The following is a 15492-nucleotide window of genomic DNA, read 5'->3' as shown; positions in this document are numbered from 1 at the left end:
TCAAACAAGCCTCTTTGGCAATGGCTCTTGCCAAGTCTGCTAAGCAACTCTTTGCAGGACCCAAGGATAAAGGCTGCCATACAAACTAGCAGCTGCCATACTTACTTATCCCTGCATTACAGAAAGCTTGACAAATGACCCTCAGGAACCTGTACAGTTCTGAAATTCTATGAAGATGCTCCCAGAAAAGATAAAGGGGCCTTGTCTTGTTCTCTGTGCTGAATTCAACACTCTGGCTTTACCATCCCCACCACCCCCCAAAAAACTGTTGGAGCTCTTCCATAATATGCTCAGCCTGTGTGTGTGTGTGTGTGTGTGTGTGTGTGTGTGTGTGTGAGATATATCATCGAATCGCAGAGTTGGAAGGGGCCCCAAGCGTCATCTAGTCCAACCCCTTGCAATGCAGAAATCTCAATGAAGTCATCCATGGATGGCAGAGCTCATCCAACCTCTGCTTTAAAAACCTCCAAAGAAGGAGAGTCCACCACCTTCTGAGTGAGACCGTTCCAGTGTTGAACAGCTTAGTGTAAGAAAGTTCTTTCCAATGTTTATATATATAAGCATACTGCTTTTTGTGGTTGTATATCGCTGTACAGTGGTACCTCGGGTTAAGTACTTAATTCGTTCCGGAGGTCCGTTCTTAACCTGAAACTGTTCTTAACCTGAAGCACCACTTTAGCTAATGGGGCCTCCCGCTGCTGCCACACTGCCAGAGCACGATTTCTGTTTTCATCCTGAAGCAAAGTTCTTAACCCCAGGTACTATTTCTGGGTTAGCGGAGTATGTAACCTGAAGCATATGTAACCTGAAGCGTATGTAACCCGAGGTACCACTGTACCCTGCTCTGATATTTTATGAGAGGGTGGTATGTACTTTTCTACATAAATAGGTAAAGGGACCCCTGACCATTAGGTCCAGTTGTGTCCGACTGGGGTTGTGGTGCTCATCTCACTTTATTGGCCGAGAGAGCCTGCGTACAGCTCCTGGGTCATGTGGCCAGCATGACTAAGCCACTTCTGGCGAACCAGAGCAGCACACGGAAACGCCGTTTACCGTCCCGCCAGAGCGGTACCTATTTATCTACTTGCACTTTGAGGTGCTTTCAAACTGCTAGGTTGGCAGGAGCAGGGACCGAGCAACGGGAGCTCACGCTGTCACAGGGATTTGAACTGCCGACCTTCTGATCAGCAAGTCCTAGGCTCTACGTAAATAGATGTAAATAAAAGACCCACAGTCTCTGGTGACCTTCATTCTAGGAAAACTCCAGCCAAAGTATGTGCTGGCACCCCGAAATCTCTCATTTTGCTCAGATACTGGGGTGCATACAGCCATATCATGGTTTGCAACACTGCACTGGATTGTTGTACAATCTTTAGACCTTGTATGCTGCTGCAAGAAATATTGCAATCAGGTTGCTGAACCATCATTTCCCATACATCAGCTGGCAAGAGATTCAGGAATGGGTCATTAGGCTGCCAATGTTCTCTAACCAGACACGCAAGATACACCAGTACTCACACTGGCCCTTCGCTGCTGGACCCCTTCAAGGGTTTGCATCTGACCAGTTGCAATCTGGAGTTTAACGGGCTTCAATTTCCCCGGGATATTTCAAAGGGAGCCAAGAAAACAATTCTCAAGCAGAGCCCCTTCAATCAGAGACAAAGTTCCTTTTTCACAGGCGGCGTCTTCCATGGGCCGTCACTCAATACAAGGCAATATGGAACAGCCCCTGATCAGAAGGGAGGGGAGGAGGGAAGGGAACAGCTGTAGTTTAAATCCCAGTAAAACAGCTGCACACTCGGCAAAGAAAGAAAGTGCTTCTGCAGGTGACATGACTATGGTTACATACACACACACACACACACACACACAGACACACACACACACTACAGTTAAATCACACTTAAAAGCGGCCCAAAATAATCCTGGGAACTGTGATTTGTTAAGGGTGCTGGGAACTGCAGCACTCTGAGGGGTAAACTACAGTTCCCAATATTTCTTAGGGGAACATCACGTGCTTTAAATTTGTTGTGTGCACACCTTCTATGGCTGCAGACTACCAGTGTTTGGGAAAACGAGGGCAGAATTGCAGTTTGCCACTTGCCCACTCACCTAGAGCAAGCTCCTAAGCGAGTACCCAAGTACCAAAACTATCAAATCCACTTAGTGATGCTAAGTGCTGACTCAGCAGCCATTCCCAGGTGTCTCCATAACAAGGTGCACTGTGAGCTGCAAGAGCTGCTGGCGGCTCAGGACAGAACCAACAAAACATCTCAGCCGGCTCAGTCTCAGATGAGCTCCAGCGAGGAATAGGAAACAAATAACTTACTGACAGATGTTATGTGCAGAGCTGCACAAAAATGTATGTAGGACCTGGGAAACCAGAGTTCAAATCCCCACTCAGCCATGAAACTCGCTGGATGTGACCTTTGTCCAGGTACTGCCTCCCAGCCTAACCTACCTCATAGGGTCGTTGTGGGGATTAAAGGGAGAGGGGGAGAACCACGTACTACAACTCAAGCTCCTTGGAAAGGTGGTGTATGAATGCACTGAATAAAAAAGGAACACATTTTATTTAGGCTGAGTATAAGAGGCAGCAATGTTTATGGGACTGGATACATACTGAGAATTAAAAAGCTTGCAAAATGCGCATAAGAAGAGCTCTGCTGGAACAGATTAAAGGCTTATCTAGTCAATAAAATACTTCTGGGAAGCCTACAGTGGGGCATGAAGGCATGAGCCCTCTCTGCTCTAGCAACTCGCACCCACATCATGCATTTAAAGCACTCAGGTATTACTTGAACGGTCATGGCTTCCCCCAAAGAAGCCTGGAAACTGCAGTTTGTGAAGGATTCTGGTAACTGTAGCTTTGTGAGGATTCACCACAAACACCTCCCTCGTTCTCTTAAAATAGCAATGGCCCCCACCTGAGAGGTGCCAGAACTGAGTTCCAGTGAGTTCCAACTGGGGGAAAAATGCCCTGGCCTTATGCCCCACAAGTATGCCTAATCCCCTTTTGAAGACATGAAAGTCAGTGGCCATCATTACAGGAGAAGAAAATTCCATAGTTTAACCATGCACTGTTGGGGTGGGGAGTGTTTCCTTTTGCCAAATTCCTAATTTTGTATTATTTGGGGGGGGGGAACTATTTTTTGTCGATATTACCTATTTCTCTCTTGACAGTTCCTGCAGTGACTAGTTTGGGGGGGGGGGGGAATGAACCTTCAAGTTTAGTTTTTTGTAGTCTTGGCGTGGCATAAGGGGCTGGAGACCTACTTTCAAGGCATTTGGTCGGACTAATGGCCTTGAGAAGATATTTACAAATATGGTTATGGTGGAAGCCCCTCCTGTGCTTTCACACTGGTAGATACACCAGTGCAACTGTTCAAATGCAACACTGGAGTAAAAGGTAAAGGTGGACGGTTAAGTCCAGTCAAAGGTGACTATGGGGTGTGGCGCTCATCTCGCTTCCAGGCTGAGGGAGCCGGCGTTTGTCCATAGACAGCTTTCCAGGTCATGTGGCCAGCATGACTAAACTGCTTCTGGAGCAACAGAACACCATGACGGAAACCAGAGCACACGGAGACGCCATTTACCTTCCCGCCACAGTGGTACCTATTTATCTCCTTGCACTGGCATGCTTTCGAACTGCTAGGTTGGCAGGAGCTGGGACAGAGCAATGGGAGCTCACCCCATGGTGGGGATTCGAACCGCCGACCTTCAGATCGGCAAGCCCAAGAGGCTCGGTGGTTTAGACTGCAGCGCCACCCACATCACCTGTGATGGAAGTGAAAAGCCTGATGGAGAGAGAAACCAACCAACACTGTGGTATAGAGCCGTTATCACTGGCTCCATTTGCACTAAAAGAAGCTCACTGAAATTACGTAACTAACATTGACTTGCTTAGTTGGATATAACTTTGCTGGATCCAACCTGCTGCCTTGGAGCTATAGCTACTGTGCCATCCAGACTGATTCTTCTACAAGCCAAGCAGAGAGAGAAAACACATGTGACCACAACACACACATCCATGCATGGGGGAGGTTAGCCACAAGCATAGAGGGATTTCTTGGCAGATAGACATTGCAATCTGCATCCCACTGCAAGTCCTTAGTTCAAGGGAGCCTTCTTAGCAATACTATCGAGCCTGCTTCAAACCAAGGTGTTCTTGGTGGCTGGTCCTTTAGAGATGCGCTAAAGTATCTCTTAGAAGCTCTTCCTGTTTGGGTTGGCTTTGGCAACGGGGTCAAAGTGAAGCCAGCAGACATTGGAGAGGAGTTGTTTTTGGTATTTTTAAAGGCTGCAAAGTAACTTATTAGGAAGCAAATGGCAGTCCCACTGAGTTCAATGGGCTTAACATGAAGCTGGGATGCAAGTCTGAGTTAGGTTGCAGTCCGAAACACGCTCATAAGGAATAAGCCCGACTGAAAGCAGGGGAAATCATTTCCAACCAAATGCACATGAATAGTATTATTTGGTTTCAATATAATACTGTTTTTATTTTGTTAGTTGACATAGGTTTGGGGAATGGGATGAATTATAACACCTCAATACAAGCCTCCATTGTCCAGTTAACATCCACACACACCTTTGAATGTTAGAATGCTGTTGTAAGTTAACTTTGAGCCCCAAGCTGATTTTCTAGGGGGTGCAATAGGTGCAAGGGAATATTGGGCCCTGGGTTCTCATCAGGTTGAAAGGTCATCTGTTGCCATTATTTAAAAAACAAAACCAAAATCCTATTGCTATAGAAATAGCATAAATAGGAATAATTGAATAGAATAAAAAATAGTAAAAGCAGCAAGAAGCCTGAGTTGATGTAGAACAAAGGGACAGAATTTGCATCCTGGATATATACTATTAAATCCATTAGGCCTCACTTCGCATATGCACATGCACTTAATATGCAAAATTAGAAGATCATCGGCCCTGTTGACACCTTGCCATAAACCCAGATAAGCTGAAATTCAAAAGCATTCTCTCTAACTTCAAATTACAGAAATCACAAACTAATGAGTACTCTAGCAAGGTCAGTTCAGAAAGGAGTAAAAAAGACTGAAGTTACAAGTCATGGGCCCCTCCCACCCCTACTGATGGTGGTGGTGGCAATTAAAATTTATGGACCGCTTCACAACATAAAATCATCATAGTGGTGCACACAATAAAAACAGAATAAAACACAAGCTCTTAACACATGCATATGACGCAGTGGGCATTAGTCCACCAAATCTTATGCCATAATAAAATTTATTAGTTTGTGCACAGACTCAAAAAAGTATTTGTTCAACAGCCAACCTATGCTGCCCAAATTTAGGAAAATCATAACTGGGCATCCCCAGCTTGCTGAAACAAAAATATCCTGCCAGTGATGGCTGTGATCCTATTTTGCATTACCAGCCACAGGAGGCACTTTCTAAAGACTTAAATGAAGAGTGCCTGCCCACCACCTATGAAACAGCTACTGCAATTCATCTGCAGCAGCAGGACTCAGCTTTCCCCCCCCCCCAGCCTTTGCAAGGAGGCTGTTGCTGCTGCATCATCACCTACGTGCAAACGGAGCTGGAGTCACAAGCTACGCATGGAAGGTCACAGACTGCAGGAGAAGGACATTGTGCAGGTGAGAGCTTTTGCATCACTTTTCCTTGCCATCATATAGGATGAGTTCTCTCCCGTCCAGGGATTTTTACCTGGAGGAGCAGGTAAGGCAAACTCTCCTGAAGCTAACAGGGTATTTAATTGCCAATCGCCCCCTCTCCAAAGGGCTGGCTCCTATTCCAGAGCAGCATGAGGCTATGAAAGTTAGCTGGCGCCTTTTATTAAAGAAAATTGTAGCGCTACAGAAAGCACAAGTGCTGTACACACAAGTGCCAAGTTTTGGTCGTCATCATCAGAGCAAGCAGAGGTGTGTGCATATATAAATATATATACAGGGACAGTTTGAATGGGGCAAATATGGCCCCATTCCTCCAAAGAGATCAAGGCGACATTACATGCTGCTCACCCCTTTTATCCTCACAACAACTCTAGGAGGTCGGTTAGCGTAAAGACAGTCTTCCTCAAACTCGGCCCTCCAGATGTTTTTGGCCTACAACTCCCATGATCCCTAGCTAGCAGGACCAGTGGTCAGGGATGATGGGAGTTGTAGTCTCAAAACATCTATAGGGCCGAGTTTGAGGAAGCCTGGTGTAAGAGAACATGCCATGCCCAAGGTCACCCTGTGAAACTTCCAACACTTCCACACTGGATCTCGTATATTGCACATGCACCCAGCACCTAGTACGGACTCAGGACCAGAGGCGGAGGGTAGATTCTGCTTTTGCTGCACCAGTGCCCAGAGGAGGCAGCAGAATGGCAGCCATCAGTTGAATGGAAAGCACTGCGCTTAAGGGCTAAACCAGCTCCCTATTGAGTCTGCTCCATCTGCATACAGGGTTCCTCTAGAGCAGGGGTGGAGGGACCTGTAGCTCTCAGGAGCCTATCGGAATACAACTCCCATCATCCCTTGCCACAGGCCGAATTGGCCAGAGCTGATGGGATTCCAGAAACATCTGTCCATGTAGAATATGATAGGTGTTTGGAGGGAATAGTTTGTTCAAGCAAAATAGGTAGAGTGAAAATAGGTAGACATTCCCTTTGTCCTTTCAGACATACTCAGTCCCATTCAAAGTTCCTGGGTTGAGGCTACACTAAAAAGACTTGGGAGAGGAAACGGTCTGGCTTAGCAGCATTGTTGATGCAAAATAATTTGTTTAATAATAAGTTTAAAGCTTAGAGGCTAAAATGTTAGACTGAACTATAGAATTGTAGAGTTGGAGGGTGCCCCCATGGTCATCTAGTCCAACCTTCAGCCATGAAGGAATCTCAACTGGATCATGCATGACCTCTGCTTATAAACCTCCAAGGAAGGAGAGACCATCACCTCTCTTTGGAGTCTGTTCCACTGTCAAACATCTCCCCGTCAGAAAGTTCTTGCTGATGTTTAGTCGGAATCACATTTCTTCTAACTTTGGTTTGGGTCCTACCATTCAGAGCAGCAGAAAACAAGCTTGTTTCAGCCTCCATGTGACAGCCTTTAGACCTTTTGAGGATGGCTATCGCATCTCCTCTCAGTCTCCTCTTCTCCCGGCTAAACACAACCATCTCCCTCAACCGTTCCTCACAGGGCTTGGTTTCCAGACCCTTTATCATCTTGGCCACCCTCTTCTGTACATGTTCCAGTTGCCAGTTTTATAAGTGGACATGCCACCTATAAAACTGGGAATTAATGACCTACCTTGTAAGCTTGGCTGTGCTAAAGAAGAGCTCTGAAAAGCAAGCGCTCTATAAATGTTGAAAACTGAAAACCATGTACAGCAGGGGTAGGGGACTTGTAGCCCTTCAAATGTTGCTGGACTACTGCCGCCCTAATCCCTGGCCACTGCCCATGCTGACAGGGGCTGATGGGAGTTGTAGTCCTACACCATCTGGAGGGCTGCAGGTTTCTCCAACCCTGGTGTAAAGAACTGAGTACTAATCGAAGAAAGCCTCTGATGGCATTGTGCAGTGACTGGTATTCCTGGACTAGGAGACCTGGATTCAAATATTCTTCCCTCAGCTACAAAGCTGACTGGGTGACCTTGGGCCTCACTCAGTTTAACTGACCTCACAAGTCCTTAAAAAAGGAATTGTGCAAGCTACTCCCAAACACCTTGCAAGGTAGAGCAGGCTAAAAGTTTATCAAACAGTCTTATTATTTGTACCCCACCCATCTGCCTGGGTTGCCCCAGCTACTGGGGGGGGCACCAACAGAAGAAGAGTGCAAGCTGCATTTTCACTCCTACCCACTAAGCAGAAGGGCGTTGGGGGGCGGTGAGAAAGGAGAAGGCAGAAATCGGTTTTAAAGATTGCAATGACATTGTGCAATGAAGCGGGGTCATTCCCCAGAGGGAGGGGCTTGCCTGCCTTTCCCCTCCCGGGTCCTAAGGCTGCTACATTTTACCCCTTGCGTTTTCCAGAGGCCTCGGCCAGGTGGGGGAGCAGGAGGTGCTGGACAAAGGAAGGGGGGGGTCCGCTCTCCTTTCTCTGCAGGATGCGCCCGAAGAAGCTGCTTTAGTGCTGCAGGTCCCGCTCCTCTTGCTTATCCGAGTCATTCTCTGCAGCAGCAGCAGCAGAACAGGATTTTTTACAGCAGCCCGGGAAGTAGAGGGGGGCGGGGGGGGAGTATGACGCTGCAGCAGCCGGATCCTATGCAATGGATAGATATATAAATGAACTGGAAAGCAGGGCTTGCTCCGCAGCTCAGCTTGCCTCGGGATTGCAGCCCCGAGACTCGTCAGGTGCACTGCAAGCGGGCGCTGCAAGGACCCTCTGCAGCAGCAGCAGCAGCAGCAGCACGTCGCTCGAGGACACGCAGCTGCCGGCGCGTGACGACACCTGGGGAGCGGAGACGCCCGCGCTCCGCCGGGGATCTATGCACCGTTCTTTTTAAAAATAATGGGAAAGCGATCGTTTATAGAGGGTCCGTGACGCGCATAAGCACGTGCGAAAGCCCCGCCCACGCTCCCCCTGGGCGAAAACTAACGCTGCTGCTGCTGAGCGGAGCGCGAGTGCGTGCGAAACCACCTAGCCGGAGGGCGGGGGCGCGATCGTCCGGTGCTGCCGGTTGCTTCTCTGCTGGGAGCTGACCTGGCCGGAGCCCGGACGAGGGTTGACTAGCGTGACTCCTTAACAGAGCTCTCTCTCTCGAAGGGTGGGATTTTTCTCCCTCTCATGCAGTGGTTGTGCTGACGCAAGAGCTACGCTACCTTCCCCCATCCCCGGTACAAAATTCCTTAAGTTTACCAGTATTGCGCCGCCAATGTCCTACCTACGCCAAAGGCACACGCAAAAAAAAAAAAAAACCACCCAAAAAAATCCCCAATAAATTCCGACATTCCCCCGAGAGATAGCATCCGCTTTGATCCCGCGGGGATCGCGTTCCACACTGGATCTCGTAAAAGAGCTTGCATTTAAAGGAAGACGTTAAAATGGTAAAAGTATCACGGGTCCCTGAGCCGGTGCAGCTTGATTTATGACACGTCCCCGGCACGTGTCTAAAATAGGCTTCCCGACTAAGGTTTCTTCTGAGAAGTGGGGGGCGGGGTGCATAGCCAAAGCAGGAAACTGGGTCCCTGGGTCCTATTTCCGAGCATGACTTTTAAAACCCCGCCTACCCACAAATACTCAAATGCATGGAGAAGCCTCCTCTTATTCTGGCACCAAAAGCTACCCAGCTAAATTCGGATTGGAAACGAGGGTTGCAATCCTGTAGCTGCTGGCTTGGGAGTCAGTGACCTTTAACTCAATGGAGCTTACTTTCTGAGTAGCCTTGAGTTGCGGAAATGCACTGGTGTTGGGCAGCTATATTAGCTGGGGCCTTTGGGCAACTCCCGAAATACAAGTCCCTGGGGCTGGTTCTGGAAACGCATAGGAATGCAAGGACACATGGACACATGCATTACGAAGTTTGGTTTAAAAATAACTGACAACTTGAAGAATAAGAAAAAAACAAACCTGGGAATTGTAAGGATGCTGCAATGGTGAGGGAGCCAAGATGTGCCCATTCTTCTCTTGGCACACAACATAACTGTAATTCCCAGCATTCTCTAGGGCAAACTAGAACATAATTACTTTAGAGTTTTACCATCTGATGTTGATGCCAAGATACAAGTAGTTCAACAGGATTTACTTCTCAAGATAAAACGTAATCCAATAGGAAGTACACTGAAATGTACTAGACTTGGACTAATGTCAAGTCAAATTTTTTAGGATCGGGTAGGCTGCAGTATATTTTGGGGTCCCCTTTCTGCCCTGCCTGCTCCCAATGAACCCACGACCATCATGAAAAGCCAATCCTTTTTGGAGCGCTCTCTCCACCTTTTATATATACTGTAAGCAGGCATTTTGCATTCTGTACAGAACTTAAACCAGCTGAAATGGTTCCAGGATAGTACAAGGGCCCAAGGTGTTCAGTCCTTGAATGGGTTGGCCAAGCTTGTTATGGAAAAGACTCCTCTGACCTTGGTTTCTCAAGGTCTGCAATGAAACCTGTTCAGAAGATTCCAAAGGCTAATTTATTTTATGGAATGTGGATTTGGCTGGCTTGCTTGATCCATTTGCGTCTTATTTGCTTTCTGCATGTGACATACTGGGAAATGTTGTAGTTTAGGAACCTGGCTCAGGCAAACTTGGTCTAGCATCCTGCTTTCAAGGTGGCCAGTAGATGCCTACATAAAACCCACAAGCAGTGGCTGCAGCACTCTCCCTACTTGTGCTGAACTGGTTGGTATACAGGGGCAAACTGCCTTGCATAGTGGAGACAGAACACAGCCATCATGGCCATCCATGATTGTGTGGCCTGACCTCTTGATGTCCCTATGGAGGTAAGCAGGAGAAGTTTTTATCCTCACTGCATTCAGCATTCTGTTAACGGAATAATGCATGCCTGAAACCAAGAGTCCCTTGGCATAAAAGCCGGTTGTGGGGCCCAGCAGCTTGAGCCTATGCAGAGTTACCCAGAAGTTAGCTCCCAGCGAAATCAGTACGGGAGGTTTGCAACTTTAGCTACAGAATAGAATTCTCACAATATCTAAACTATCTTGCCTCCCCTTTCCATTCGGTCCTAGATCCAATAGTCATCCCCTCGCAGGGAGAGCTGCAGCTGAACAGATGGTGTAAGGATCCCACCACGTTAAGCGCCATGAGATCACAGAGGTTTTTGAGTTGTCCACTACACATAGCCTTTCCAAGTAAGTGGCGGAACAGTACTATAGGGGGCAACCAGACACAAATGAGGACAAATTCCCCTGAACTTCTGTTGCACAGGTGAAGCAGGAGTCATTTCACCATCCCTGCACAATAAGCTGCACCCTACCAAAACACATTTTTAATTAATAATAATTTTAAAAATCCACAAACTATTACCAAGTACAGTCCTTTTTGCACTTGGCCACCCTATACCAGCCTTTACTAACCTGGTGCCCTCCAGGTATTTTGTACTACCGACTGGGGGCTGATGGGAGCTGAGGCTGATGAGAATTGTAGTCCAAAATACCTGGAAGGCACCCAGGTTACTGACTGCAGACCTAGACAATGACCCCTCCATTCTCCACCCCTTAAATCAGTAGCTGCTTGTGGTGGTGGTATTATTATTATTATTAAGAATCACCTTTATTTAAAGAGCAACAATCTTCCAACAGATAATGACACTATTAAGGAATCTTAACTACAAGGAGATAGTTGTTACTGCACTGCATCTCTTCTCGGCGCACCGTATCGGGAAATCCACCTTTTCGCATGTAAAATGAGCCGCCTCCCCCTAACGCGGGTCTTCTGCAGCTCTGCAGAGCAGCAGCAGCAGCAGCAGCAGCTGGTGCGATGGCCCAGCTCAGGCGAGCGGCTGGGAGGAGAGGAAGCGGCGGGGTGTAGGACCCTGCAGTGCCCTCCTGCTGCTGCCAAGGCCAATGCGCGCGGTAGCAGGAGCGCCAGCTCGGCCGCCGTACACCTGCTAGCGGCGTGAGCCCGCGGGCTGCCGCTGGGCTCCAGCACAGCGTGCAAATCTCGCCTCTTAACGCACCAGAGCTTCCTGCTTTTGATCTCGCACCAGCCAGCGTACCGTAAAGACTGCAGCCCCGTCCTTGAGCGCGCATGCACATCCCTGCACCAGATCTCGCCTCTGCTGCTGCTGCTGCTGCTGCTGCTGGCGTGCAGAACCACCCCGGAGCAAAAGGGGCGTGCGTCTGCATAGACGCATATCTACAGAAGCGCAAAGCCAACTTCTGCATAATCCCTCAACTTTCTTTCTCCATTTGAGAGCTGCCGAGGAGATCTCTGCTGCTTTGCGCCCGTAAGCCTCAAGTTTACATGCCTAGCGCTGGGATTCTTCGCAGACTTTCGCCTTCCTTTCCCTTCAACTGCATCCAAGAACTATTCTCTTTTTCAGGTGCATGAGAAACGGCGCCCAGGCCTGAAAAGGGAACGTGTGCTGCATATGTTGCAACGCAGAGAACTGGGGGGGAAAGATGCTGTTTCAGGGCTGCAGGCAATACTAGCCCTACCGAGAGTAGACCTACTGAACTTCATGCATATGAGGGCCATTCATTGCAACCTGAGTAGGACTAGCTAGCACCCGCTTAGGACCCCCTTAGCCTCTGGAGAACGAAGGGTGACACCGGATGACTTTGCATGTAACGACCGGTTCGAATCTCCAATGACCCCTTTGAAGCGCATCCCTTCCTCGCGAGCCCCGGCATTATCTCCCCAGCTCTCGAAAGCAATAAAAAGAACACAGTTTAGAGCTTGTTCAACATCTGGCATTAAAGCATGGCGGTGGGGAAGGAAGGGGGGAGAAGCACCACGGGACTTTTTCTTTTTCTTTTGTTTTTTGCTTTGTTTTTACGACCTGGTTTTAAGTGCTGTCAGGTGGATTCACTCACGAGTTAACTCCTTCCAACAGCCGCTGGAGCCGGCCTTACCCCCCCCCCCAAAGTGGCATTATTTTACCACCCAAACCCCCTTCAAAAAAATCCAATTTTTTAAAAAATATATATAAAAAAATCAGGCCAGCGCCAGCCCGTTGTAAGAACTCAGTGGCATTTTGAAGCTACTCTGAGAAGGCCCACTTGCGTGTGGCCACAGCATCGGAAGTACCACGTGAAGTCCTACGACGCCCCTCTATACTGCTGAGTCACAAATAGGAGCCCTTGGGAATGAAATCGGCAGAACACGAGACTCTTAAATCTCAGGGTCGTGGGTTCGAGACACACGTTGGGCAAAAGATTCCTGCACTGCAGGGGGGTTGGACTAGATGACCCCCGGGGTTCCTTCCAACTCTAGGGTTCTGCGATTCTAACACACACCTTCCCCCCCCCCATAACTCTGAAAGGGAGCTCCCATTGGGTACCTGCGCTCAAGCATGTGGGCGCACAGCAGAGGGACAGAGGCGAGGGAATGCCTTCGTTAATGACCAAGAGATCTGGGCTTATGATGCAGGCACCCACAGCAGCGGGGGCTATTCGCAGAGAGCTCTCTCAGCAAGAGCCGCTCACTGTAGAGGGATCCCTCACGGTGATGGGGGTAGGATAAGGGGGCGGGATCCTTTGGCGGGGGGGGGGTCTTGAGGTAGGGGAAGAGTGCGAGGCGCTCCCTTCGCCCTGGGAAGCCGCGATCCTTCGCTGTTAAGAAAAAAAAGCGACTGGGAAGCACATTACTGACTCATCGGGAGAACGGGCTCTATTAACCTTATTTATAACAGGACACCTTATGCTCACCTCTATTGCCCCTTAGCCACAAACCTAGAGGAGCGACATTTCTTTTAAAAATATTATTTATTATTATTATTATTATTATTCCCCAGACTTGTGGCTCTTTGGTGAAAAAACTCTTACTTGCACGCTTGCAGGGGTGTCCCGTTTGCATGCCATCTGCAAATCCCGGAGGCATTTCCTCTTCCGAGCTGTTTCAACAACAACAATAATCCTCATCATCGACTCTCCATCCCATTTCCTCCCGACCAAAAAAATTAATATTATTATTTTATTTGGTTGTGGTTTTTTTTTTAAAAAAAAAGACCCAACTTCTGTCCTTGTCAGCCCCACGGCCACCAGAAGGTTAAATCGCCCATACCTACCAAATCTGCTGTGGTCTTGCCTGGTTCCTTGGATCGTACCATTGGGGAAAATCTCTAAATGAAATCCAGTCCTGCAGTAGAGCTGCCTCCGCCTCAGGATCCCTTTTAAGTGATCCAGGTCCGTCACCGCAGGGCCCCGGGGCAGCCCAGCCGCTTCCGCCTGGCCCAGGTGGTCGCTTAACAACACGGGGCTATCAGCCGGCAAGACGGGGACGTTCCCAAAGGGTACCGCATCCTGGACGCCGAAATAGTTCCCAACTTCACCTAAGGGAGCCATCAGGAGCGAGGGGGAGGGAGGAGGAAGGGGGGAGGAAGGCGAGCTCGTTTTTGAAGCAAAACTGTAGTGCCGGTGCCCAAAAACCCAAGGCAGAGATCTTTTTCTTCCCCCCCTTTTTTTTTGGGTGGGTGGGGGGGAGGACGTGCTCCCACTCCACTCTCCCCTCCCACTTGTAGTTACATGGAGGGGAAGAATGTCCTTTGCATTAATCCATCAATAATAATAAGTAGGATATATATATTTTTGAAAGTGATCTGCTGCTTCGACTTGTCCCAGGTTCAAGGTCAAGCCGCTGTTAGTCTTAAGAAAGCGCCGCACACGGACATATTTATAAACACATCAGACGGGTCTGGAGGGGTCCAGGGCGAGGGATCATCTATATTCCTCCAGCTCTTAGCAAGCGGTGGGGTCTTCTGCCCATCCGACCGTAATGAGGCTAAAAATCCGTAGTTTCTCCATGGGGCTTAGGAGCAGCACGACCATAGCAACTTCGCCGCCTGAGGCTGTTTTCTAGTGGGAGCTGCACGCACCGATTATTGTTATATAGGCAGATATATTTAAGATGCACGGGCGACGCCAGGATTTTTTATGGATTCTGACTCCAGGAAGGCATGCGCTGTTTTTACTCTATAACTGGCTGCATACATCAGCATGGACTCCTGCAAGGAGAAAAGCGGGAGAAGAAGAAGAAAAAGAAGAGCAGGGTGGGTGGGAGATCTCACGTTGGCTGGCTGAGACGAATCCCCCTCTCCACCGCCCGGAAGGGGGGGAAGAGATTTTTTTTATAATTAAAAAAATCCAAATAAAGAAAACTTTTGCCGTCCAGATCCTATTATCCCGAATTCTCCGGAGGAGGCACCGCGGGTGCTTCTCTGGGTTCAGCCGGGCTGGCGATCCGCGCCGAACAACGCGTCCCACGGCTGCTCTCTCTCGGCTGCCTCGCCTGGGAACAGGTGCCGCTTCCGCAGGGCTCCCGGTGCCGCGCCACCGCCGCCGCTGCCGCTGTCCTCCAGTGCCGAGCTGCGGCTCTCGACTGTGCCTCTTCCATCCAAGCACGCAGGGAAAAGTGGCGCAGGAAGAGGCATTGGGCTGGGTTTAAGGTAGTCCAGCTTGCGGGCGGACACGGATTCCGCCCAGGTCCTAGCGCGCAACGCTACCTGCTGCATTAGAGCGGCGGCGGCGGCGGCGGCGGCGCTCCCTTTCCATCCCAGCCAGCTCAATGCCACCGAAGCGCCTCGCGCGAAAACCCAGCCAGCCAGCCAGTCGCTCCGTCGCTCGGGCTTTTTGCTGGTCTGCGGCACGCCAGGCTCGGCGGCGTTGCAGCTTGAAAGCGGCGGAGAACTTCCCAGCCGCGCGCGGATCCAGGGGCTCCTGGGCGCAGGGATTAGAACCGGGGGTGGGGAAGGAGATAAGGGGGGTGCAGCGCGCGCGGCGCTGGGTCAAGGCGTGTTTTGTTTTGTTTTAAGGCGGGGATCCCGGGCTCAGGTACTGGGTCATCCACTAGCGCGGGGCGTCCTTCCGGAGAGGAGGGGAAGAGCGAGCGAGGAAAACCTCTCCAGTCATCCCGGTT

General features: G+C 49.4%; 1 protein-coding gene across 2 annotated transcripts in view; it reads right to left on the bottom strand.

The window, feature by feature from the left end:
• FGF9 (fibroblast growth factor 9) overlaps positions 1–14755 on the bottom strand; it is a 48899-nt gene extending 34144 nt beyond the window's left edge. For both annotated transcript variants that reach the window (XR_013838263.1, XM_079974208.1), the window contains exon 1: positions 13646–14755. Coding sequence is in view for 1 of the 2 variants with exons in the window: in XM_079974208.1 (XP_079830334.1) it covers positions 13646–13922 (277 nt within the window). In the remaining variant the exon portion in view is untranslated. The remainder of the gene's footprint in view (positions 1–13645) is intronic.
• Positions 14756–15492: the final 737 nt, after the last annotated feature.

This window comes from Podarcis cretensis, assembly GCF_951804945.1.
Source record: "Podarcis cretensis genome assembly, chromosome: 4".
NCBI classification, from domain to species: Eukaryota; Metazoa; Chordata; class Lepidosauria; order Squamata; family Lacertidae; genus Podarcis; species Podarcis cretensis.
This window is presented reverse-complemented; position numbering and strand designations above follow the sequence as displayed.